This window comes from Colossoma macropomum, unplaced genomic scaffold, assembly GCF_904425465.1.
Source record: "Colossoma macropomum unplaced genomic scaffold, Colossoma_macropomum, whole genome shotgun sequence".
NCBI lineage: Eukaryota > Metazoa > Chordata > Actinopteri > Characiformes > Serrasalmidae > Colossoma > Colossoma macropomum.
Window position 1 is genome coordinate 24,516,324 of NW_023494786.1, and position 26,801 is coordinate 24,543,124.

The following is a 26,801-nucleotide window of genomic DNA, read 5'->3' on the forward strand; positions in this document are numbered from 1 at the left end:
CAACAACAGGAAGCTTTGCGCATCTTTTATACACAGATAGAAACAGAGTATCTCACAGAAAGTTCCACTTCCACACAATAAAACTGATTTTACTAACTGCGATATGAACGCGATGTTACTCCTCTGGTGGCAGATTTAAATGAGCCAGACTCTGACTGGGGTAACGGCTTGACGAGTTCATGTGGTAAATACTGATATTCACAAATGGGTAAATATCAATACGTGGTAATAGTGTTTCCTAATAAATATTCTAATGATTTGTATGAAACATCTGTACAATGTATTCTGACGCTATTCTATAATAAATATTGTTACTCTCAGAAAACATTAGGACACCTTTCAGCCGTCATGCCCATATTAGAGACTCCAGGACTAAGCTGGATTTCTCTATGACAAAAAAATCAACAGGATTTTCAAAAACTCGCCCTATGGTAAATAAAGGGTTTCAAACTCACTGGATTCCCCTGAATTACGAGATCCTTAAGGAGCCAAAATACGAATGTTGCTATATTCAAGCATGCACTAAATTGACTTCATAAGACAAGCGAGTATACAAAAATACCCCCAAACAAACCAGCAAGCCAGCATCAATGAGGCACAACTTCAGAGGTCTAGATCAGTCATCCCAACTCATCAAGTCTGATCATAAACACCTCTAACACTGCATGTTCCTATGAGAAATGAAAATAAATTACGCTCTGCATCCAGAGTGGCACATAATGGGACAGCTAAAAATAAGCATGCGCAATGTCGGAAGTGTCATGGTTCCAAACTGAATGGTTTACTCCTAGCAGAGGGCTTTTTAATTAACAGCTCTACCCTCAGACGATGAGCTGGTCACTGCTCTGTTGCTGCTGCAGCTAACAGACCCTCGCTCTACACCAGACGGCGCATTCAGCCACCGTGTCTTTTTAAAGGTTTCACACTTTTACGGGCTTTATGTCCGAGACAAACTCTGATTTAATCTCAATGAAAAGTGAGACAGCGCTGAGAACACCCGCTGCTTTTATGAGTTCCGGGAGCTCGAAGAGAAATATATAAAAGACTGATGCTGATAAAGACAGGGGAAAAATGAGAAAAGGGGCAGATAAGACGAGAAAAGAAGAGAAATAAAAGAAGAACGAGAGGCAAACAGAGACGTTGGCACGGCTCCAACGCTGTCGCTGTCAAGATCAAACCGCTGAGCGCGACTCCCCGGATGCAGAAGCGACTCAGAATAGCCCGAGACGGGTGACAAAAGGGTTAACGTGCACGCTCCTCAGCGCTCTCACCCCTCCTGCACTTCAAAGGTAAGCCGTCTCTCTACTCGGCCCGTGCATCTGCCAAATGCAGGGCCTCTTAAGAGCTGCTTCTGACTGCTGCGGTTGCTATAAAAAAAAAAAAAACAGAAAAAAAAACTCTCGTCCTGTTTGTAAGCCTTTCAAGCTGGAGGTACTAAAAGCTCCAGGCTGTCTGTGTGTATAATACCCCTCAAAAAAAGACAAAACAAAGAGGTAATCAGGTATAAGAGGGCACACTGATGGTTAATATGGATTCAAACGTGGACAAAACCATGCTGTACGATGCTCCCTATGGTACCAACTCTTTACATCGCACAAATGAATTAGGGGTAATATGTACCGTAATTAACTATTTCTAGGCAAGCGAGGCCTCTTTGTGTGAATAATGGCACGAGGAAGGTTAGAACAAAAGAACAGAGAAAGATCTTGCTGTCATCACATTGTATAAAGGCCTAGGTGATTAATAAGCCCATGTCAAATATTCCTCTCAACACATTTGATCAGCTGTTATGAATGACTCATATCTTACAAAAGGCTTCTATTTTTGCAAAATGAAGCTAATGCTCTATAGAGAGCCCAGTGCTAACTTGCAGGGCGTCAGTGAAACGGGGGGGAAAAAGAGGAATCCTTTGTCAATAAATAGAGCATGATCTTTGGATGTTCATTTAGGTTACATTAGAATCAGCAAGTAAGTCAATTATCAGCAATAGGCTGTATGGAGGACAACACTGAATCATCACACAGCAATGATCAACAACTAAATCAGACCACTCAATCTTACAGCTAATACTGGTCGATACATACGCCAGTATAGGTTTCATACAACAATGCTGGTTTTCAGTTTTGGCAATATTGACGGAAAAACTGAATAAGCACGAGGGACTGCGTTGGGCAATATAACAATGTTTTACTGTTTTCGTGATAAATTACATCATAATATGCCTTTTAGAGCATATCCTGGCTATCGGCAGTACTTAAGAGACACTGACAAACTCCCTATTTCATTACAAGCAGAGCAAAATTAGTCCTGCTAAATTAGATTTACTGCAGCGCAGCATGAAACACTGAATAAAGCCCATTGTATATTTGTTTTTGTCAGTATTTTTTTACCTGAAAGCCTTTTAGTCTGATTTTATCCTCAGAGAAATTGTGATATGTATTGTGTATCATAAAAATACGATGGTGTTTTACGGCCACTGTTAATAAAAATAAAAATAGTAGACTTTGAGAAAAAGTTGTAATATTTCGAGAAAAAAAGTCGTAATACTAAGAGGATAAACTGTAGGGTGGCTGCCATGACGCGCTGGGGTCTGGTTGCTGTACTGGCGATGGCGAAGACGCAGAGTGCGCGTTCCACACATTCCTGTCTCCTTGTGGATCGATCATTTTGATTATCATTCTCACTGTCTGTGAAACTACATGCCCTCTTTGAGACTCATTTTAACACAAGGAGGTGCTGCCTACCTTTCGCAAACCCTCTGGCCATAATATTGCGACCTTTCCTGGCATTACTGCCACTTTAATGTCGTAATTCTGTGACTTTATTCTCGAAATATTACGACTTTTTCCGCGAAATATTATGAATTTATTCTCATTATATTACAACTTTATTTTCAAATTCTGCTATTTTTATTAACAGTGGCCCAAAAACGCTGTCGTAAAAATGTCTTCAAGTATTGTGATGTTAAACTTTTGCCATATCAGCCACCTCTAGTAGGGACTTCAAGCAATGATGTAGCCCATGGTCTGTTTTTCTCCTATGCCAAAAAAACACCATTTTGCCATAGTCGCTAAAATGTAAAAGTTAATTATATGTTTGTTATTGTGCTGAATTAGAACTGAATTTAAACTACATAACGGCAATATTCATACAATTAACAGAGGTAATTTTCAAAATAATTTAGTCAATTTTTTCTTTTTTCTGACGTTATGTCATCTGCTCATATCAATACCAGACATGACAACAGTGCAAATCCATCACAGTGAGTCATCTTTGACATTCTTTGACTTATCTGTCATTTTACAAGCACACAATAATGAGCAAAGACTGTCAAAACCTCTCTAACTCTAAACCCCACTGTGTTAGAGTTACTGAATTTACGCTTAATGAATCTGATCTCTGTGGCTACAAAGTTAGCGCAGATTTATTTTCTTTTGCCGTAGCCATTCCCACAGCCAACAATGCCTAAGGTCCCTTTCTGTAAATGCATTTTCTGTCTGGTTAAAGTTCCCAACTCTGTGTAAGAACAGAACAAAACAAGCTTTTTAAGACAAACCTTTAGCACGGAGCACTCGTACTCAGGAAGAATGGGTTCATTAACTTTATTAATGCAAACTTGCATATCATCAAACACTGTAATACATTCAGAAAATATCACGATACTGAATTTCATCGCCACAGCCCTGAGCTCATCAGGTCACCGACAAGGAACAACGTGCCATTTAGCAGCATGGCGTGCCCAGCATTGGCCTGGTGGGCGAGAACTTTAGCACATCACGCTGAGTCTGGCTCTCCGTGACCACACAAACATTCCAGCCGGCCGATCCAACCTGGGCCACTACAGAGGCGGGCTGGAGGCTTTAATGAGGAATGAAACCTCCTCTACATTCCTGCACAGGGCCCTGCCGCGTCCTTCAGCGACAGGGAGGCCAGTCGGGGCAGCTGGCAAGTAAGCTTCAGTTCGGCACTTTAAACACACACACACGCAGCAAAGCCCAGCAGAACACACACAATCACCATTACACCGAGACACATGACACGACAACACGGCTCGTGTTTGGAATTTCATCTTTATCAGAGCTTTCTTTAATGACTGGGCGATGGAGGCTGCACGTGTAAACATAAACGAGTCATGTGGGCCGTGATTAAGAGATTGAGACAGAGATATTGCTATCTGCTTCGGTCTTTCAAGGCTACCGTTGCACTGAGGTTTCAGCTAGAGGCTCCCGAGGTGCAGGCTGAGCACTTGTAGTCTGTGTTTGCATTGTGCACTCAGCTAATGTAAAGTGAAGGTAGGGGTTGCCTGTATGGAACAACGAACGTAAGCCATATATTACATCCACCGCTGCTTGGCATCCATTATCATTCCGAATGACTGGTGCTATTGTATGCTGCTCTGTTGGGTGTATATTGAATTCACTCACCTCCAGCATGGCTTGTCAAACATGATTGTGTTTATAGTAATGTTTATTGCATTGCTTTTTAAACCACCAAATTGTTTACCACTACCATAAAGACCTGCGCATGCAACAAATAACCAAACAAAACTGCCAGAACGCTGCATCAGAATTTACTCCTGACCTACATCGCATTTCAAACTGCTTCCAAAACACATGCGAGCATTAATAGCATTCCAAACAGCACATGGATTGGGATTTCTCTAAGTTGCAGGGGAGAGCAGGGCACAAACTAACACGGGGTAAAATGTAACATGGATATTTTATGTAGTTAAACAGGTTCGAGTCAAAGAGGCTTTGGGTCATCTTCTCATATTCCCATAGCAATGTCACCTGTGAATTGTGACAGCAATAGGTCAGAAAATTCCCAAGATGCAGTCTAAAGACTGTTTTTGTACCTCTATTTGTTTCTCTACTACTGATTAATACTACTCTCTATTACTATTTTGTGTGTAAGTCATAATTGACACCTCTATATCATTTATCACCATTATTATTTGAAATAGTTGTACTATCTACTACATAGTTCTATTTTACATATCGCTGTTGTCGGAAGAAAACCTTGTGTCTCCAAAATGTTAATTTTACAGGAGAAGGAAAGAACATACTTTACTTTTAATGTAAGTCAGAGGAACCAGACTTATTTCAAAGTAATTTTGGGCCGTTTCTTTTGGTCTATTCATCATGAAATTTACAGACAATGTAAAGAGCACCAGGCATTTTCAAATTATATCAAAAACTGAAAAACGGCAAAAGTGGAGATACAAAGTTTTCTTCTGACAGCGGCAATATATAGATGAGATTAGCCAGGCTAAAGTCCAGCCTACACATGGCAGGGTCAGTTGTCACGCAGTGTTACAACAAAGACCCCCAAAATAACAAATGTGAGAAGTCCATATGCCCCCATATAATGCCAATACTTCAGAAGCTTTTATGCACAGATTCAGTAGAAACGTGCGATAGACGTTATGTAAATAAAACATTTACTGGGCTTCTATTAGCTCTTCTACCTTGTGGTCAGAAATAAATTCCCCCCATTTGGTATAGCCTCTTTTCATTAATCATATTTATTTAGGAGCATTATTTTATTATATTTATTATTTAAGCTTGAAAAGCTGACTCATTCAAACAACACAGATTTGTACTGAACTGTGTTTGCATTGATTTACCAGACATTTGTAGCAACTGTTCCAACTAGCCCTTCCACCTGTTACAGTAAAACCTGCCTGTGATTTAAGCTGTAGGCTTTTCATTGGATTGTTCATTAATAGGAGGTGCTGGAAACAAAGTGGACAATTTCATTTATAGCAGCAATGTGTGGTTTGCTTGTATTAAAAAGTATTAATCTTGTTTGAATATTTTCAAACTCTCCCCTTTCACTTTTACTGGCTGGGGTAGGCACTGCATAATGCCTGGTGCCAAAACGTCACATCTTGGCCACTAAAAATGCAGAGCCTGTGGCCTAAGTGGCCACTTGCCTTGGAGATCTTTTATCAGTTGGACAGAATTAATTGCATCAATTCAGATTTTGTTGGTGATGATGACCATGGTGGTCCTCGCTGCCAAGCTGGCCTGCTTGACTTCAGATCAAATTTTCTAATACCACTCTATGAAAGAGGGTCTTAAACAAATAAAGGTGGCACAGAAACTACTGGTGTAAAGGCCAGCTTATCGCTGCAGTAGCTAAACAGTACCTAATGAAACAAACTAAACTGGGTGACGTCAGAGCCGACCAGATTGGCAGGAGGGCACCACACAACCACAAGAACAATATTTTTTTAACAATGTAAAGTTTTTAATAAATATTTCTTGTTTTAAAGCATCATCTGACTGTCTTAGGTACTGCAGTATACCCATTTAGCCATAGGATTCATTGGCTTAGTGGCCCAAGTGGCCAATGCAAATTTTTTATATCTGTCTTTTTATCCGTTCGTGTTTATAGGTGTAAAGATTTTTTTGGTTCTTCTGCAATGCTACAACAGAAATGCCCATTTCCTTATATTTCAGCAAAGCAGCACTGCACCACTTCATTTCCTGCTGGCTAGAAAATGCCAGAGAGGCTTATCAAAAGTGTCTATTTTACATAAAACGTCAAATTATTTCATATTTTTCCCCATACTTTAATTTCCTTTCTGTGGGGACAAAGTAATAGACCTACACCATGAGTCTACACTGCACGCACAGCTGCTTTGATATTCGCTGTGAAAGGTTTGTGCAGTGCGTATATCTAGGCGACTTTAAATAAAGCACTAAAACGCTTAGCTGGAAAAAGCTGTCGTTACAGATCTACGTGAACTGTGTAGTTACAATACCATCTCTACTTAGCATACAGTTGAAAGAGGCTGGGACAGGGAACTGAATTTTAATTTGAAAAGGCCAGCTCCATCTGGACCGAACACGCAGCTATACACACGACACGCCGGCTCTCTCCATGCCAGGGCCAAAGCCAATTTACTCAACCTTTCACAGCTGCATGCATCAGAGAGCACTCACTACACTTTAGTGCGCTCTCCAAAACCCATGCTCCGCACATTACAAAGAGGCCAATCTCGTTCTAATTCTCTTTTGATACTCATTTGCTTTCCTTCTGCGGCCACCGTTTCATAGACCATTAACCCGCTGCGTCGAATCTTCCTATGCAAGCGCCCCCCCTTCAATACTCTTGCATGCTAGCATGGTTAGCAGGTCGGGTTCGAGGCTGCAGTGGGGATATTCCTGGCCTCGCTCCACTCCAACAGGCCTGAGGAGGAAGCCCTGGATGAGACCGGCTCTGCGGCCAGGCCTCTGGAGGACGGCTAAAAATACATGGCGCAGATTAAAAGCAGACAATGAGCACCAGGAAGCGATTTTGAGGAAAGGTCAGGCTGAGATTCCGCAGGCAGGGTGACTGCTGGTGATGGGAAGTGCGAGAGAAAGACTGTGGCCTCTCTGCAGGCACCCTTCATGGATGAATCCATCTAAAGAGCAAGAGTCTTTATTTCGCTCAAGAAGGTCAATGATTGACAGCCCTCTGAATTGCCAGTGACACAAGGTAGACTGGCGCATGCTTATTGGGCCATATTATGAGCCTCACAGGTGCTCGTTCGGAGGATTTCTCCCAACAGTAAATGCGTTTTACTAGTTTGTGCATACTTTATGTAAGAGTTGCCAAACACTGCACCTGCACATCTATGCACCTACAAAGTTTAGTTCTCACACTAACTTAACCTTAATCCAATATTATTTATCTCTCACTCAAAGCTCACTGAAACTCCGTCAAAAGTGCAGGTTTCAAACTTTTAATCAACACTACTGTGCTGTGGAGAAGTGAGAGACCACTCCTCATTTATTTAATTTCCAGTCACACTGTTAGAAATAAAGGTTCTGTGCAGGTACATTTTTTGTTCATCAAGGTACAAACAATGTAAATGTTCCCTCAAAGGTACAACAGAGGTTTTAAGGTACAACTGTGTACCTTAAATAAGTTTCTCCCAGGTGAAAAGTACATATTTGTACCTTTTAATGTTTTAAAACAGAACAATAAGATAAAAAGCCTGGAGCCGAGACAGGGTGTGTGGAGTCAATGCAACTTAGAAAATATAATTTTAATGGCTTATGGTATAATTATGTTCCCCGACTAAAGGTACTGAGATGTACCCTTGAGGATACCACCACTGTGACAGTTTCGTGCCTTTTTTTCTGAGAAAGCATAACAGCCATTAATAGCCAGCCATTAATAAACGTTATTCATTTTCAAGAGATCTTTTTGAGGAGATCAGAAAAAAATTATATACTTGCAGAAGGAAGGGGAAAGTCAAACGAGAATAAGTGGAAAAAGTAGGAGTTTCCAAAACTAGAGTTCAAAAAATTACTAAAAAATGCAGAAAAATTGGACTCCCAACAACTATGCAAGACCTGGTAGACCATCAAAGCTAATCACACAACAGATAAGCAGTACTTTAATCTCTGAGATAATCCAGCTCCACTTTTGTTTCAGATCTGAAAAATCCACAGGTGTTTCTGTTCATCCTTCCACTGTGAGAAGACAACTCAACACTGCGAATTTGAAACGATGTAGCTGTCAGGAAGATCTTACCAAGAAAAGAAAACATACAAATCAAACAAATAAGCTGCTGGTGTTCTCAGAACAACAGACTGACCACCCCAGAGTCCAGCCCTCAACATCACTGAATGTGTTTGTGATTATGTGGGTCATGAGAAGCAGAAAATGCAAACAACTTCTAAGGCTGGACTTTCAAATATCTCTAGGCATTTCTTTGAAAAACTGAACCCAAGTCTCTCTAAAAAAAGGGAAGGTGCAATAAATTAAACACAGACATGATAAACAGAGGAAAAAATATATTTAGTTGTTGAAGCTTCTGTGTAATTTTCTGTTAAATATATATTATTGACATTTTTCCTGACACTGAAAAATGAACACCTTAGTTAATGGCTGTTTTGACTGGAAATTAAATAAAGGGTGATCTCTTTTGGGCTGTACTGTACATTTGTGTCTGTAAACAGAAATAATGATGTAATTTTGATTTGAATTGTCATGTTATTTTGGTGTGTTATGTTGTTTATTTTTTATTACTGTGTACACAGCCACGTTTTCTGGACAAAAGCGTTCTTTAACTTTTTGCCATCTTCCCTCAATGACACTGAAACAAACATTTACACTATTACATTTAAGTAATACAGCAAAACAACAGTGATAACTTTAGACGTATGAGGGTTAACACATCTCCCTTTAATATTTACATGCAACTGACTCCTTTCAGGACTAGCCAGTACTGATTTATGCTTTACATAGCTTTTTGCATCAAGTTCTTGTTATTAATAAAACATAAGGTCTACCTTGAGTGTCATCCTTATTAAACAAACTTATAAAAAAGTTTCTTATTACTTTTGTACAAAGATGAGCCTGTGCTTAAGCAAGAATCTCAAGCTCAAACCCTGGAGAGCAGCACCATCGTAAAGCTTAGTGTTCTCCCTGTGCAAACTCACAGAAATAACTTGATAATCAACTGATGAGTTAAAGCACCTGTATATGGAAGAAAAAAGACAACAGAGAAAAGTGGAAACAAAGCACAGCATGTAAAATGAAAGCACTTTCAAGCACGGTTTTCTGTTATGGTGTCTTTACTTTATATTGTCAATTCAGTCACTTTAAATGAGTTCTGCCACAAATTCTCCAGACGAACATTTCCGTAAAGCACAAGGCTGAATCACCCCTGTGACAATAGGATGTTTATTCTAAAGGATATTGCTGCAAAGCCCAATTCTTCTTCGTCTGGAGACAACATAAGTCAGCTCTTCATATCTTAAGCAGACTGCCTCGGTTGTCCGCCCAGTCACAGTCGACCACAATTTATTTCCTTACAGAATGCTTACAGAACTATAAAAGTTTATCACAGAGAAAAGATGTGCAGTCTAACTACCGGCTGGCTCAGCCACGAAACATCAAAAGCCTCTCACTGCCTGATTAATCATTTTTGTTCTGGAGCGCTGTGTCTGTACCTGAGGTGGAAAATAGACCAAAGCAAACATCAGAAAATCCACAGGTTAAGAACTCTGCCTCAGATGCAGGGACTAAAACTGACAGGGCCTAATTCCTGACTCTTTATGTCAGCTTATCTCTTAAGTAGGGTGATGTTCCCTTGGAGAGGTGCTTTGTGCCAAAAAGCTCTCCCCTGTCTCCACCGTCAGAGGCCTGACAGATGCAGGGACGTCACCCGTCCCCATGGCTCCCAGAAGCAGGCATGAAGCTGGCAGACAGTCCTCGACATGATTTTGGTGAAAAAGCGACACAGATTCTGCCTCGTGATGGCCAACAGATGTCATGTGGGAACCAGGAGTCAAGTAGCTCCACCAGGCCACCAAGTTCATAAGTTCACTGCCACTTCAACTTTATAGCTGTAATTTAACTCCTTAAACTCTAAGGACCTGTTAGCGGTTCAGAACTTTTGCTCCTATTTTAACTCCTTAAATGGACATTTAACTTAAGAATAACTCAGTTAGCACTGTTTTCCATGTAATTACCGAATAATATGGCTTGTAACGCGCCAGATCATTAAGGGATTAGGCACATACCTTGCATACCAGTTCCCTCAATAATACATACCAGTTACCGGATTATAAGCTCTAGAGTTACTATAACTGAATAACTGAATTAAAGCCCACAGCTGGGGTGTCAAACCCATGTACAGGTGGGCCACAGCTCTGCAATTTCAACTCATGAAATCTTTTCTAATTAGTTAATAAGTTTGTTAACTCCTTGAACCCGCTTATTATGCAGTTATTAATCTTATGACTTATCATTCAGTAATTACTATGAATAACTTTAGGGTGGGCCCATAGACAGCCCACAGGTTTGAAGAGAAGTAGAAGGCAAAATTCTTTAGAGCTGTAGCCCTCCAGGACTGGAGTCTGACACCCCTGGCCTAGAGTTATGTTGTTAAAGCAATGACAAAACAGGCATGAACCTGCTTTAACGGAGCAGGTCGATACTTACCAGACCACGCCGAACGCTCCGTACCCGATGGGTCTGTCCGGCTCGATGTCCAGCTGCTGCTGCAGGTGGTGAGCGTGCTGGTGGTGATGATGGTGCGCCTTGACGGCCGCCGCCGCCGCCGCCTGGACCTGGGCTGGTGCCGCTGCCGCTGCAGGGCCGGGGGCTTGCCCGGGAGCAGGCGAAGGGAAGTACGGCTGCTGCTGGCTCGGGTTCAGCATGACGGCGGCCGCCGCAGCAGCAGCGGAGGCGTGCTGCTGCTGTACGGGGTGTACGGCCGCGGCCGAGCCGGGGTGCTGCAGGTGGTGCTGGCCCGGGTGGTGGTGGTGGTGCAGGTGGGGAGGCGGAAGGTGTGGCAGCTGGTGGTGGTGGTGCGGGTGATGGGCCGCCACGGCCGAAGCGCCGCCGCTGTACGCTGCCATCATTTTTGCGGCATTGGTCGCCGTCGTCCCGCAAAGAGCCATTCACTCAACAGCCAGAAAAAAGAGGGGAGGCAAAAAAAAAAGAAAACACAAAAAGAGGGGGCAAGAGCGAAAATGGGGTCTCCGAAGAGATCAAACGGGCGAAGAGATGGGAGGCTGTCGAGATAGCAGCAGCGGTCGTCAAACTATCATTGGCCTGCCATCTATCCAATGGACATATGGAAATCCAAACAAAACTGCTTGGAACAGATCAAAAGAAGTGTGACAAGATGTCGTTCTAACATGAGTGCACTCACTCTCATAGAGCCAACTCTATGCGTTATCTTCCATATGATCTGACCTACTTCTGGGAAATCTGCTCTCTGTGCCCAAGCACCACAAATTTATTTTCCAAAAGCAGACCACAACAATCACGACCGTGCACATCCAGAATGACCCTCACTGGAGGAAAACAAGGCTAAAACTAAACCAAAGAAATGAAAATAAAACAAAACGATGATGTGACGAACAAAAATCCCACTCCCCCCTCAGTCCAGAGATCCTGCACGGCCTTAAATCTCCCTCATGGTGGAGGTGGCGAAGCTCTCCGCGCTCGAAACAACCCGGGGCCCTCGTTTCCCTCTTTTTCTGAGTGCGAAACTGAATGTGGGTTAAGTGGGGAATGCAACATTCATCTTTTAGACTTCTTCACATTGGCCATATTGGCTGGTCCGGAGCCGAGGCTGCTTCCACGGCCGGAGGAGGCTGCATGCAGTTTTTTTGGAGAAGTTAGGACTGGATTCTCGCCCAAGGCCACCGCCACTGACCCTGGTGCTCGCTAGCCGGCTAAACTCACTCGCTTTCAGGGCTGCAAGTGAACGAAATCCCCTCCATATATCCCCGACGGTGCGTTATGGAGCGCCGGAGAGCGACCATGTACCGAGCAGGGAAGGCTGGCTGGGTGGATGGTGGACGGCACTCCGGAACCGAGGGGGCTGTTTTGGTGGACTCGAAAAGAAAATATCTCTCTGAAAGGTGGCGTCTCTCGCCGTGTCAAAATCGCCGAAGCTCCTCCGGTCCTGAAGCCCCCATCGCGTCGACGAAACGAGCAAAAAATCCCCCCTTTTCCCTTCCTCGAGGCGAGGAAAACAAATTCTTCCGGAGGCAGTCAACTTATTTTCTCCATCGACTCCGGCGTGCGGTGCGGTGTGCTCGCTGAGGCGGCTAACCTACCGTGATGTGGTTCCGAGCAGCATGAGCATAAATCCGCCGAAGGAAAACGGAGGAGCGGAGGAGGGAAAGGAGCATCCGGAGCTCCGCGCAACAGCGGGCAGATCGGGCAGGCGGAGCCGGACGCTGCTGCTTGCTGCTGCCGCCTGGACGTTAAGGCAACACGCGAGCCTGGGCTTCTCTTCAGTCAACCGTCGATTCCCTCCCCCTCGACGCCTGTAATTGACGGCCGTCTCGACCAATCGAAGCGCGACAGACGCACCCTCGGCCAATCGCGGCCCGGCGTTTGCGCCTCGAAGACGGGCTTCTAGCCAATCGGCGGCAGGCAGGCGGAGACGGGCGACCCCAGCAAAACAAAGTGGGGCCTGTTGCCTGTGAAACGGACGCCATTACGGCTACAGAGAGCCGGGCAGCGCCGGGGGAGCGGACGGGCCAAACCAGCCCAAATGGCCGAGCTGGAGCTCCGCTTTGCCCGCTGCAGACCAGGCAGAGGCGGAAAAATAAAATAATAAAACAGACCAATTACCGTCCGCCTCCGACAGGCCTGTCTGGGCTGGGGGTGATTGCCACCATCCGCCGGCCAATTACCGCTCCAGGCGTTAAAAGGTGAGGGCGGCCAAGTTTGGGTGATCAGGATCAGGTGGACTTTATTCTCTTTGTCCGTGGATCACAGTAAACACAGCGACTGGGTTACCGGTTACGATCGGTAACTGAATAATTATCACTCACAAAAGCAGGTGCATATCTAAATGCGCATCGATTCATTGACTCATTGATTCATTGAGTTAGACTGATGAAGTGCTGTATTCTTCTATGTGTATATGCTAAGGTGGGCGATAAGGCAAAAATATTACATCACTATACTTTGAGACATTTTCACGATACACGATATGTATCACGATATTTAGTTTTTCTGAGGTTAAATTAGTTTTAATAAGATAAACCCTGTAGTGCCACATTTAAAAATACTATAATACTCATAATAAACCCACAACTAAAGTGATTTTATTCAGTTTTTTACAAACTGCAGTGCACTAAATCAAGTTAAACAGGTCTAAATATGCTCATTTTGTAATGAATTATTTAGAAAAACATATTGTGACATGATTTATTATAACAAGAAAATATCTTTATATAGCCCAGTATGTACCCAAAGATTAGACTTTAACTTATTTATTTATTTATATGCATTGTTTATCATTTAGCCTGATTATTTATTTTATTCATTTGGCTTAGTCAGGAGTCAGATATCAAAAACATAGATCATAAAAGGTTTGAGCCACATATACGCTAACTTACTAGAAAAAATAAAATTAGGTATGGTATATAGTTAGTTATAGTAAATGTATGTTACTATATATGATATATTATAACTATATTATAAATATTGTATAAAATACCATCAAATAAAATTAGCAAACTGCAATGCAGAGCGACTGTTGAACCTGTCTGACAGTGCTGACAAGGACACTTATAAGGAACTATTTTGGTGCATTTATGTAATCACAAAAAATGTGGGTCACACATATTCATCACATTCAGCAGTGGGTTCAGTAGGCTGTATCTGCACCAGGGTTGCTCAGAGTTGGCCAATGAGGATGTTTGATTTGGCCCACCAGACGATTACACTAACCACACATCCAAAAGGAATACATATATATAATATATATATATATATATATATATATATATATATATATATATATATATATACTACATACACTCTATACAACTTATTCAATTCTAATTTGCCATTTAAAAATATTTGACATACTTTAGTAACAAAATGTAGTGCAATGTATAATTTGAAACCTACCTGAAACATTGCACTTTGTCCCCCCAAGACACAAAGTTTGGGCACTCCTGATCTAAACGTTTTACTGAGTCAGTAGTGTTTATCTCATAGTGTCAACACAGTTATTTAAATGCAGATGTAATTTGCTTATAATTATAGTGAGGTTGTGTTACTCAAACCCTACATATCTTTACAGCAGGTAAAGGTCAGTCCTTGGTCAATCTTTATCTAAACAGTCATATGCAAAAGTTTGGACACCCCTGGTCAAATTACAAGTTTCATTGATTTTCTAAGTTAAAACAAGTTAACACATCCCTACAGAGAGCACAGTTTCATATATTTTAATGCACAATTACTGTTTAGTTGCTGAATTTAAAGGTGCAGTGTGTAAGATTAGTGGCATCTAGCAGTGAGTTTACAGTTTGCAACCAACTGAACACCCCTCCCTCACCCCTCCTTTTCCAAGCATGTAGTAGAACCTACACTGGCTGTCTTCACTTCCTTGATGACAAGGATTCACCCTCCCTTGCTTTCTCTTGCACTAGTAATAAGTAATAGTAATGAGTAATAAGTATAATCCTCCTTTTGTCAAAATTTGGGTTACCAAAATTCCCACAACACAGAATTGCTAGTCAGCACCAGTAGCAACCACCAATTCTTCTTCTTTCGGTGTCTTCCAACCAGTGCTGTAGCGCCACCTAACTTAAGCTGCGGACACGAAACCATGAAAGGCGCTCTCTAGAGCCAGTGTTTGGCTTGTCCATTCTGGGCTGCTGTAGAAACATGTTGGAAGAGGACCCGCTGTCTGTAGATATAATGGGCTCATTCTATGCTAACGGAAGTGCAACGATTCCGAGTAACAGGTGGTTATACACTAATGAAAGCATGGTTTTGTATACTATGTTCCATTTCTGCCAATAAATCTACCAAAATCTTACACACTGCACCTTTAACATATTGGTAAACAATTAAAAATAAAATGTGACCTGTGCAAAAATTATGGCACATTGTAAATTTTATGTTTTATTTTTTCCAATATGTTAAACTCTGCAAATAAATAGAATTTCTGCACTGAAAAAGAAACAAACATTTTAGGTGCGTTAACTGTAGATGTGTCAACTTATTTTCAGATTAACAAAACATGTAATTTGAGTAGAATTGTTCAAAGTTTTGTATATAATTGTAGCTTTTATATTTATTTAAATCTGAAAACCAATTATTTTAAAATTCAAATTTAGCTTAGACAAATAACAGCCTGTACTCTAATAGTGCTTATGGCCGTTACGTAGATACTTCAACATTATCAAATTACAGACATACCCATAGCATATTAAGTGTTTGTATAAAACAAATGTGCCCATTTTCTGTTTGTGTCAAAAGAAAATTATATGTAATGTTCTGTAATTGAGCTATTATGTGACTTAATATCTCTTAATATAATCTTTTTTTTCAAGGAAATATTGTCATTACCGATGCCACCAGCTGTTGAGGCCTTCTCTATCACAGCATTAAGTGATGAAACTAATTCAAGGTGAGCCTTGGACAGGACCAGTGACTGTTGTACGTTTCTCATTAAACACTGGCACTATTTAAAACAAAGCAATTAATCCTCTGCCCAGGCTCAAAATAAAGGCAGTGTCCTCCTTTAAGCGCAGGCCTAGTTCTTATAGATGAGTATGACATGCTCCACATTGAGACTGCCTGCGTGTCACCTGCAGGAGCAGGCCAGCTCAAGCTCTCTGAAGACTAGGAAATCAGGCCCCATTGTCATTGTCCACAGAACAATCCAACTGCTTAGAGCTCATTCCTCAAACTGGAATAACAAGCTGCCATCTCATTTGACCTGACGATCAAAGCTCAGACTACAGTTTATAGCAGCCGTACAATGTGCAGTTATTTATGGATCAAGACTGACCTGTCGGCAATCAATCATTAGAATATAACTGTAGTCTTATTGTCATTTTGCTATTCTGTTAAAACATAATTACTTAAGTACATAGTTACACAACTCACACTTACTTATTTTTACATTGTGTATTGACAGTTTCGCATCTGCAGTTCCACATTTTTTTTATTTGTTCCTGTTTGTTGGGCAAAAATGTAAAATATGTTTTTTCTTGCTGCACCACAAGACTGTGTGCACAACAGTCATCAAGTTCAAATCAATAAAATATCTCCTCCTCTACTTATAAACACAAACTTGGTATTGGTGGAAATTAGAATCAGCACTTTTGACAGAATATTTCTTATATCAGTTTTCAGTTTTAGGTTGCAATGAACAGTCTTGATCAGAGGCACCAAGAAGGGGCCAGAGGAAGGACAAGTGAACCTAAAGGTCTCTGTCAGAGGGTCAACATATGATTGCTGTCCAAAGACAAACAAGTATCTCCAAAATGGTAACTTTATAGAAGAGGGCAAAAATGATCTTAACCCTTAATGTAATTTTATTGCAAGAAAGTTTGGAGCATTTATTTTATTGCCATCATCATGAAATTTTCACACAATTTAAAGGACAACTGCCATGTTCAAATGTGGAAAAATAAAGATAGACAAAACTGGAGATGTTTGTACAGTGATGATATGTTGTCCACTCCTGAGGACTCCACCTTGTTCTGGTTCTTGACCTTAAGTTCTAATCTTTAAAATAAAAAAAAATATGGCTGAATGCCAGCAAAAACTGAGAATCAGATGACCATAAAGAGTAGGAAAGTAACTACTTTCAAAAGAGTATCTTTGTAAATTAAATTTAAAAAAAGTATATTTGAAATGTCTCATGAATAACCCCACTTTTTTAATAATACAGTTTGATATGTAGTATGTAAACATTGTTAAAGATTCAAAACATACCATTTAGTGCCCCTTCCATAGACTCGATATATGGAAATTAAGCTGCAAAAATAGGCTGTTTTGTTTTATATATATATATATATATATATATATATATATACCTGTTGTCAGAAGAAAATCTCATATCTCCATTTTTGTCGTTTTTTAGTTGTTGACATAATTTGAAAATACCTGTTACCCTTTATATTGTGTGTAAATTTTCATGAGGAATGGACCAAAAGAAATGGCCCAAAATGACTTGGAAATAATTCTGGTTCCACTGACTTACATTAAAAATAAAGTAGGTTTTTTCCTTCTCCTGTAAAGTTATCATTTTGGAAATACAAGGTTTTCTTCGGAAAACAGTGATTTTATAGATAGATAGATAGATAGATAGATAGACAAATAGATATTTAGCTCTGCTTATTCATTTTGAAATGAAGTGTTTCAGCTTGGATTGCTTGAATTGCTTGAATGAGGCCTAATACAGGGCAGCCAGTCACAACTGATCTCTAAAAAAACAAAAACAGCCTTTTTAATTCTAAGTGACAAAAAGAAGTGTGCTTCAATGGAAAAAAATAAAACACAAGAAAAATGTAAGATATGAGCCTCTTAAAGGTCCAGTATCATATCATATCAAGTAAACAGTTTGATGTGGAACACAAACAGTGTTAAAGTTTGTGTCCCTAATGTACAGTTCAGTCCCTGGTACATACAGTACAGATCGTAAGCTGAAAAAAGACCCGGTTTTGAATTCATTGTTGTTGTGATCTCATGAAAATCAGTCTGTTTAGCCCTGCCCACTCATGCTCGGGGTATAATAAGTGGTAGCTAGTGGTTCAGCCTGGACTACTTTTTGAGCAGGGCAAAATACAAGACAGCAAATCAGAACTGAGATCATTTACATATACCAGTGTTAAAGGCACATGAACAAAAACAACCTGTTTATTTCTAAAGGATAAAGAGAGATGTAAAAATAAATTATGACAGTTTTTGGTACATAAAACCACACAAATGTCAGAAAAGGACCTTAAAGACAATAAAATACAAGATTTTATGTTGAATTATTTGCATTTTCAGTTTATCCTAGCTTTTATTTCCAGTTTATTCTAGCCTATTAGACCTTTATATTGTGTGAATGTTCCATTATAAATGGACTAGTAAAATGGCCCAAAATTGGCATAAAATATTGATTTACTAACTCACATTGAAGCTAAGAATTTTTTTTCTTTTCCAATAAAAGTAAGATTTCTGAGATGAGCAGTTACAACAGCAATGATATATTTTTGAAGCTTCATAGTTTGTCAACGGAATCCAATCCTTTTTCGCACAATCACATAGCGATACCCTATGATCATGAATAGCCAGGATGAGGATCAATTTATCCTGAGAAAGCCTTTGAGCTTCATCATAAAGCTTCATAAGTGGCAATAAAAGTCTTCAGAACTAAAGAGACAATACTGACATACTATCCCATAGATGAAGAACTATAAAGTGTATCAACCCAGTGTAGTGTCATCTAATATACAGTCGAAGAAAGCATTACGCTGAGAGTTTCTTTCTAAATACACAATAAGCCGTGATTAATAAGTGAAATAAATGAAAGCCATTCATCACCTCTGCTGTTGTCAAGACGACTTCTTTTGCCTCTTGTATCTGCCAAATCAAAGCTCTGCTCCATTTATCTGTGATTGATTTCTCCTGCCTTTTGTGCTGTTTTTGAGCTGAGTAGACGGAGTGCCTCTTAAGCATGGAGACTCTGTATATATGGATGCACTCAAGTGTACTCACCTCAAAATAACCTGAAGCAATGAAAGAGAGGAGAGAGATGATCTCTTTTCTTTCACCAGCAGGATTGCTGATGGACGCTGTGCAGTCTGTGAGTATGCTGCCTCATTCGGGAACGTTCAGTGGATTTTGAGTGCAATGCTTACTTCACTTTGTTCATTCGCTTTTAGAATTATATTAATTATACTCTAATAAAAGCTTTTCTTTGCAAGCTGCTGTTATTTATGTTTTGGAAGTGCTGCTATTGTGAGGAACCTGTATTCCATTTGTCATCAAAGTAGCCTCAATATTAATGTTTATCAGGGCTAATTTATTGGACATAATAATTTATTGGACATAAGAATAATCATACTGTTGCGATCAGAAGAAAACCATTTGTTTCCATTTTTGTCAGCTCCCCTTAACATTGGCCTGAAAGGAATGCAAGAAAAGAGAAGACATAAAAAAGAAAGAAAATCTAAAGTCAAACTGACCCTTTTTCACTGTTAGTTCTTGTCTGTGCTCATATTAAGCCTGATTTATCATGTCATTTAAAAGACAAAATTCTTGTTTCCCTGTAATCCAAACTGTAAGTTCTGCCTGCTTCTAAAAGGCCTTCTGATTTTTGATTATATCAAAATATGATTTCTGATTTACATTACCTTTGAGCCCCATGTGAACTCTTAAAATAAAGGTTCTTGAAGGGGTCTTGGCTTGCATGTAAAGTCCTAGGAGAAACCTTTAAAGGGCTCATATCCTACATTTTATTCTATTTTTTCTTTTCCTGTGAGGTCCATTTCTGCAGTTTTATATACCAAAAATAGTCATCATTAGTTTTTACATGACTATTTTTCAGCCTGTCTTTATCTTTTAGGCTGTTACTGTTCTTTTAAGACTGATGTATGTAGCCTAAATGACCTCTGTTCCAATTGGCTGCTCTCTGTACCACGCTTGATTCAAAAAGTCTCCGTAATGAAACGGTCTTTATAACTTCAATGTCAATAGGTGGAGCTAAACTGAACTGCTTTAGTCTGTATAGCCAGGTATATGTTAATGCATTGGTTTGCGAGACATCACAAAATCACTTAATTCATATCAGGCTTTTTTTGCCACTTAGTTTCCATCTATGGACTGTATGGACGGAGGACTAGATGGTACATTTTGAAACTTTAAGAATATTTACAAACTACATCAAACTCTTATTTCAGAAACGTGAGGAAAATTTAGTTTTTCATGATATGGGCCCTGTAACTGGTATTTAAGCTTTAAAAAGGTCTCATGTTTTATTTACAGAGATGGGTTTGCCTAACCCCATACTCCAGTAAAAGTATTGTTACTTTGGTGAGATAATTACTTAAGTATAAGTTAGTATAAGTACCTTAACGAAAACAACTTGAGTTAAATAACCAAAGCATCAGATCCAAAAAAGTACTGAAGTACTGCATAACTTAAAGAACTGCAGTGGAACTTTGTAGTATCAATCCAGCATCTAAAAAAAAACCTAAACCTAAATCCTAAATCTACAAAAAAGAGTCATCTATTAAAAAGTTCTTTAGGCATCACTCAAATAAAATTTTAGCACCTGTATTTTCAGTCTCTGGTGACAGGGACGTGCTGGAATGGACATGGGTGACCAGTGCATGAAGAACTGGACTGAAAGTCGTGTGTCCCAGTTAGGCCTTGGCTTGGACAGTGTGTGCTGCTTGGGGCAATGTGCAATGGAGGGATGGTGGGATGGTGAGGGGGGTGCAGGAATGCTGTATGGAGTGAGTCCGGACGACGCATAGTTTGTAACTGGAGCAGAAAACAGATGGCCTGAAGCAGACGGAAAGGACACGCATCACAAAAAAAAACAGCCTGTTTGGTTAAAAACATCAAAGCAAGCCTGATCATTGTGGTGCATTCGAAAATACGACGGATGAGGAAGCCACACGACTGCCCTGTCAGTGCACTCCTATTCAAATCCAGTGAAGAGCTATTTGTTCGCTGGAGTTTTGGCCACTGTTTGATCTGTAATTAGACCACCCACACTCTGCTTTTGTCCCGCAGGCTTGTTTGTGCTGCAGCTCTAATGCACTATTCAGTAGAGATTATTCAAACATAACTTATAGGGACAAAAAGGATCAATCAACACTTGGCTTTGTGAGAAATACAGCAGGAAGGAATCTTTCATTAACCATATACGAACCTCGAGAGAAAACTCTCAGAGGACTACAACAAACCATTTGGCTACACATCTTGGCTTTTAATTAATCTTACTAATTGAAATTGATGAAAGATTTGTATTACTGACATATACGATCATCGCAGTGAGCCTGATGGAAACTTGTATATACAAAGAAACCAGAAGCTTGTGTTGAAAGTTCAAATTAAAGGAGAATTCCACTGATTTTTCAAAATTTCTGCTTAATTCGGTCGTTTGATGTGAAATGGTGGATTGTAAAGAAACGTATGGACTCAGATTTCTTTATAATGGTGGTGATAGGAACCAGGGGTCGCATTGCCTACACAACACACACAAGTTCTAAGCCACTTATCCTCCTGGGTCGCGGGGGGTGCTGGAGCCTATCCCAGCACTCATTGGTGGTAAAGGCAGGAAATACCCTGGACATGTTGCCAGTTCATCACAGAGCAGGCACACAGACATACACATTCACACTTACACTCACACCTAGGGCCAATTTAGCATCTCCAATCGGCCTGACTGCATGTCTTTGGACTGTGAGAGGAAGCCCACACAGACACAGGAGAACATGCAAAGGACCCTGTTCACCCGTCCAGGGTATCGAACACTTGCTGTGAGGCAACAGCACTACCCACTGCACCATCGTGCCACCTGCTTACAACACAAATATTCTTTTTTATTTACTACACAAAACAACCAGTGAATCTACAAGTCTTCTGAATTTTTTTTGCAATATTGATCACGGTAGTCATTTTCTTTTGGGACTATTTTGCTTCACAATACCCTACATGTACATCTGCACCATGAATGTATTTTAAGCAATACCATTTAGGCCAAATTCTTATCACTTATCATACAACAATGTCTTAGGCTGCATACTTGTAACCATTTCATGTCACATCTTTCTGTGAGGGAGCTTTTAGACACTTTTGATGGTTCCTATCACCACGTCTGTAAATGATTCTGAATCAGTAGGTTTCTGTAGAGCAGTGCATTTCACATCAAACCACTCTGAACGACTTTGTTTCCAATTACGCAGAAAATCTGAAAAAATAGTGGAATCACCCTTCAAAAGATTCAATGGTCTACCCTTAGCTTTTACTGGTAACCCCTATCTCAAATATCTTTTAAACTTCTTTAGGTCTATAAATACTCTTGAAGATCAAACTATATAGAGACCTTTAAAGTAATCTTTTATCACTTGTCATATTAAAGTCAGCCTTCTGGTGCAAAGAATATATGAATTTTGTCTTGAATAAAAACATCAAAAAGACATGCAATCAAAAGAAATTAAACAGACACTGTGAGGTGTTCATTCACGGTATAACTACTAAATTTAGTCAATCATTCAGTTCCATGGCATTTTTCTCTACCATACTAAATTAAGCTGTTGGGTATGAATGCGTTAAATGAGCTGTGTTGGGGGTGGTTGTGGGGACTCTAGTGACACTTGTCATATCACTGTTTTCTGACATTATAAGCCCCAACCTTACAAAAGAACAGTGTACATTTGGCATGAATGTGCTTCTTTCAGAGAAAAACTGTGAAGGACAGCACCTTCCCAGACATTCTGTAACCGCTGCCAAGGGAACTGAATGTGCGCTGCTAAAAATGAGTGCAAAAGGAAGCATAAACTTATGGACATATAAAGCTATAATTATTCACTTACACTAAATGTGTGGTATATTGTTTGGAAGTTGCACCCTTTAACTGGCCTAAGCTGACCTTTGCTGCCATTATAAAATATAATAAGATGTCTGTTTATGACATCTGCACAAAGATGCATGGGACGAATAATGAAATATACCTCATAACACTCAAGATGAAAAGTCTCAATCCTATGTATCCCTGGGCACTTAACTCTTATAAATTACCAGGGCCATTTCTGAATATTTGCAGGCCCTAAACAACATCTTTCATCTTTATTGCATGCCAGAATGAAAAAGAATGAATATTTCATTCATTTTAATCTGGAAATGGGTTTAATAAATGTTAAAGGGCCCATATGAAGAAAAACAAAATTCCCTTGTTTGTTTAGAGAGTCTGATGTAGTTTTGTAAAAATGTTTCATAATATACTATTCACTTCTCAGTCTATATATGAAAATCAAGCTGCAAAAACAATCCGTTTTGAATTCATTGTTTTTGTGATGTCACAAAAACCAACACATGCACATATATTCAGACTAAAGCAGTTTAGCTTTGCCTATTCATGCTGAGCTCATAGGGAACATTTTAGCTTTTTGAAGGAGGCGCAATACCTAAGTAGCCAATCAGAACAGAGGTTATTTACATATATCAATCTTAAAGGCACAGTACTAAAAATATCCTGTTTAACTCAAAGGGACAAAGAGAGGCAGGAGGATGGTTATTTACAAATGAATCATGACTATTTTTGGTATGTAAAGCCACACAAATGTCATGAGTGGAACAATAAAATATAGGAAAAATGTAGGATATGGTCCCAAAAAATTCCCTGCTTATTTAAAAAGAGTTTGATGGAGCATGTAAACATGTGCCATTCGCTCTCTAATCAGTGCAGTCCATATACAGAAACTAAGCTGCAAAAACAGCTTATTTTGAGTTCATTATTTTTGCAATGTCACAAGAATATCCACCTATATTTGGACTAAAGCAGTTTAGCCCCACTCTCTCACAATTAACTTATAAGGAATATAACACATCATTTACATATATCAGTCTTAAAAGCACAGTAAAAAATTGCCTGTATAAAATACAAGAAAAATGTAGGATATGGGCCCTTTAAGGTAAAACAGTAGCCGATTTAACTACATACAGGGGGAAAAGAATCTTTAAACTGCTACACTGTCTAAATAATAACAATATAAACAGTAAATACAATTGAATATATACATTTTCACCAATTATGTCTTCATATTTTTCTACCAATATCATAACTGACACAAATGGCACTAAAAATAAAGTACAGAATCACGGAGCCCCTCCTGGCTTCATGGCCCTAAGCAACTGTTTATACCACTTACAGCAGGAAGTGGCCCTGTAAACTATTCTAATATACTATTATTATTACATGTATTACAGATTGTTATAGATTCCTACTATTATTACTTTAAGATTATATCTACAAACACTTTACAGGCATACATTACATAAATGACTAACATTGCTAATCACAAGTAAAAGGTAGTAGGAGCTAATAGCATTATAAAGATCTTGCTAGCATGTTAGCATTTTTATGGTACAAGCTGAAGACTGCATATGTGAGTCACTGAGGCAGGACTGAGTCAAGAGAATAAAGCATTATAGTCCATGTAGTCAGTGCCAGAAAGAGCGAGAGTGAAGCAGAGGCCTATCTGTTGTGTTTTTGACACAGCTGCACAGTACAGAGGCTACACAGAGGCCCACTGGTGCTAACCTCTCACTTGGGGAGTCAGATCTATTTAAAGAGCAGCGAATATTTCTGCGATCTATTTTTAGACTTGTGCCGTGGCCATATTTCCGCTGGTGGGTGTGAGGAAGGCACTGAAATTGCTGGCATGAATGGCAGTATGATCACTGTTTCATCTTCACGCGTTCATCCTAAGCTTCTATCAGTCATGTCAGACGCTGATTACTTAAAGCAGTGTTTCCCAAGGCTGGTCCTGGAGGCCCACTAACCTGCACATTTTAGTGCTAAGTGCTTTAACTCACCCACTTCGACTCAGAAGGGGCCGTTAATGAGCTGATTAGTTGGATCAGGTGTGGTGGGAGCAGAGAAAACAAAGTGCAGAAGTGAACCACCAGCACCGGTGTAGAGAAACACTGGGTTGAAGAGCCCATATCCTGCATTTTTCTTCTTTCTTTCTGCCTCTGAGGTCCACTCATAATGTTTGTGCAGGTTTATGCACCATTCATTTTTACATGACCATTTTCTAACCTTTCTTTACCCTTTAGAATTAAACAGGCTGTTTGAGTTACTGCTCCTTTAAGACTGATACATGTAAATACCTGCCCTCCTGATTGGCTGCCCTGTATCGTACCCTTGTTTAAAAAGTAGTCTAGGCTGTAACACTCTTTATAACTTCAGCTTGAATAGAGGGGCTAAACTGCTGTAAGCTACATAGGCAAGTTATATTACTGTATATTATACAGTAAATTCAGAAATTGCATCACATTGTTACTTAATTGGGAGTTTTGATTCAGAAAGTTTGGGACAGTTGGGTCTTAAACTCTGGTTGGTGAATTTTGGTGCAAACTTCCGTTCCTCGCATTTACCTACAGAACATTAGTTTAAGAGTAGTTGGTAAATAATTCATAGTATGTACAAAATAATTTAGCATAGTTTTAGAGTAATTTATAATAAATATTAATAATGTATTGTAATTACTGAATAATTTACAGTGCTCATAGAAGTATTCATAGTAGTTACTGAATAATTCAGTAGTATTTACTGAATAATCTTACAATTATTAAAATTGAGAGACCTAAGATCCTTAAGAATAATTCTTATTAGATACTAAATAATTCATAGTAGATGCTGAATAATTCATATTAGATGCTGAGCAATTATTAGCAGTTATTCAATAATCTTAAAAGCATTAAGATTGAGAGCCAGCAGTTTAATTGGTTGAAAGAATAAAGTTCATCCTAACCTCTATCTGCTGTATCTTTACCATAAGGTTCAATACTACAGACAGTAATTTGTCTCATGCTCTGTACTTGGTCAAAGAACTGAAACCCAGTTGACTCTAAACATACAACAGTAAGTATTAGACGTGTGTTCGGTGAGGTTTTAGTTCTTTTCTATGTAAAGGAAAAAGCCTTGAAATTATTATCTATGGTACCTGAATGGTACAGACTCAGCAGATAAAGCCTAGGTTGAAAAGCTCAGGAGTATTCCTTTAATGGTCTGATGTAAACATCTAAGCTGAGAGGTGATGGGTAATACCACAGGATTCGTTTGCTGTTCCACTTTTCAGCATTTGCAGATCTTTAGAGGACATGCTTGAGTCGGCCAGGAGCCCAGGGACCACGGTCCATTCATTATTAATGCCTTTTAGAGTGGATCCTCCCAATGGACAGAAAAAGTAGGAGCAGACTCTCCTTTCCTTTGTAAGCATATATGTGTTTCAGGCTAGAAAAACTGTGCATCATAACCAAAAGTCTGGCATCTTCAAAATGAATCTCTGGGCCATCAAATAGAACATTATCTTGGAAAGAAGTGCAAATTAAATCAGAATTAAAGGTCTGTGCTGCAGATCACCTAGGAAGGTCCAGAGTACATTTGAAATGCTGTATATAACCAGACAGTCTGTGCTTACTTGACCCCACTTGTTCATTTTCTGCTGCTGAATGCCTAATAAACCTTGGTCGCTGAAAACCATTGAAGAAAAGATGGTTTTAAACTAAGCTTTACTCTCTTCGGGAAAAATGAATCGCATTCGTGTCTTCAAGTAGGCTGTTTATTCCCAAGGGCAATGTATGTGTTAAGCCTCTGACAACTGATTTGGCACAAATTGTTATAGACATTATACTAGACAATAGCACCCTCCAGTGGTGGCCAAAGGCACCAGTGAAGGGAAATTTCCATTTTCAATTTCCTCATTTCTATTCCGTGCCCTAATTACTTAAAACTGGAGATAGTGAGTCACATTCCATATAGCTGATTAGTCATTTTTTGTACTGCAATG

At 39.7% G+C, this 26,801-nt stretch overlaps 1 protein-coding gene across 1 annotated transcript in view; it reads right to left on the minus strand.

Moving 5' to 3' along the window:
- The window catches only part of nlk2 (nemo-like kinase, type 2), a 100,216-nt gene extending 87,416 nt beyond the window's left edge, over nucleotides 1-12,800 (minus strand). The window contains exon 1 of the mRNA XM_036564650.1: nucleotides 10,951-12,800. Coding sequence (XP_036420543.1) covers nucleotides 10,951-11,411 — 461 coding nt within the window. The 5' untranslated portion in view covers nucleotides 11,412-12,800. The remainder of the gene's footprint in view (nucleotides 1-10,950) is intronic.
- Nucleotides 12,801-26,801: the final 14,001 nt, after the last annotated feature.